This window comes from Phalaenopsis equestris, unplaced genomic scaffold, assembly GCF_001263595.1.
Source record: "Phalaenopsis equestris unplaced genomic scaffold, ASM126359v1 Scaffold178312, whole genome shotgun sequence".
NCBI classification, from domain to species: Eukaryota; Viridiplantae; Streptophyta; class Magnoliopsida; order Asparagales; family Orchidaceae; genus Phalaenopsis; species Phalaenopsis equestris.
This window is the reverse complement of record NW_018198261.1, coordinates 1-454: the sequence shown is the minus strand read 5'-3', so window position 1 is coordinate 454 and position 454 is coordinate 1. Positions and strand designations below refer to the sequence as shown.

The following is a 454-nucleotide window of genomic DNA, read 5'->3' as shown; positions in this document are numbered from 1 at the left end:
TTGTGTAACCCATGCATGCAACTAGAAAAACGAACTTAACATCCTTGCGACTTGTACCAGGTGCTAACACCTTCGCAAGCCTACGGAGCCATCGACCTCCCCATCCTCTGCCTTCTATTCGGCACAATGGTCGTCTCCATCTACCTTGAAAAAGCTCACATGTTCCGCTACCTCGGCCGTCTGCTCTCCTGGAAGTCCCTCGGCGGCCACGACCTCCTCATACGCGTCTGCCTCATCTCCGCCTTTGCCAGCGCCCTTTTCACCAATGACACCACCTGCATTGTTCTCACCGAATTCGTCCTCAAATTCACGAAGCAGCATGACCTCCCCCCCTTACCTTTCCTCCTCGCCCTCGCATCCAGCGCAAACATCGGCTCCTCCGCGACGCCCATCGGCAACCCCCAAAATCTCGTCATAGCCATCCAAAGCAAGATCCGCTTCGGCAAATTCCTCC

General features: G+C 55.3%; 1 protein-coding gene across 1 annotated transcript; it reads left to right on the top strand.

Moving 5' to 3' along the window:
* Positions 1 to 126: 126 nt before the first annotated feature.
* LOC110034248 (putative transporter arsB) lies at positions 127 to 442 on the top strand (the record flags this gene model as incomplete). Its single annotated transcript, XM_020738528.1, has 1 exon — positions 127 to 442. A coding segment is annotated over exon 1 (316 nt), but the record flags the coding sequence as incomplete, so codon positions are not given.
* Between the last annotated feature and the right edge of the window lie 12 nt (positions 443 to 454).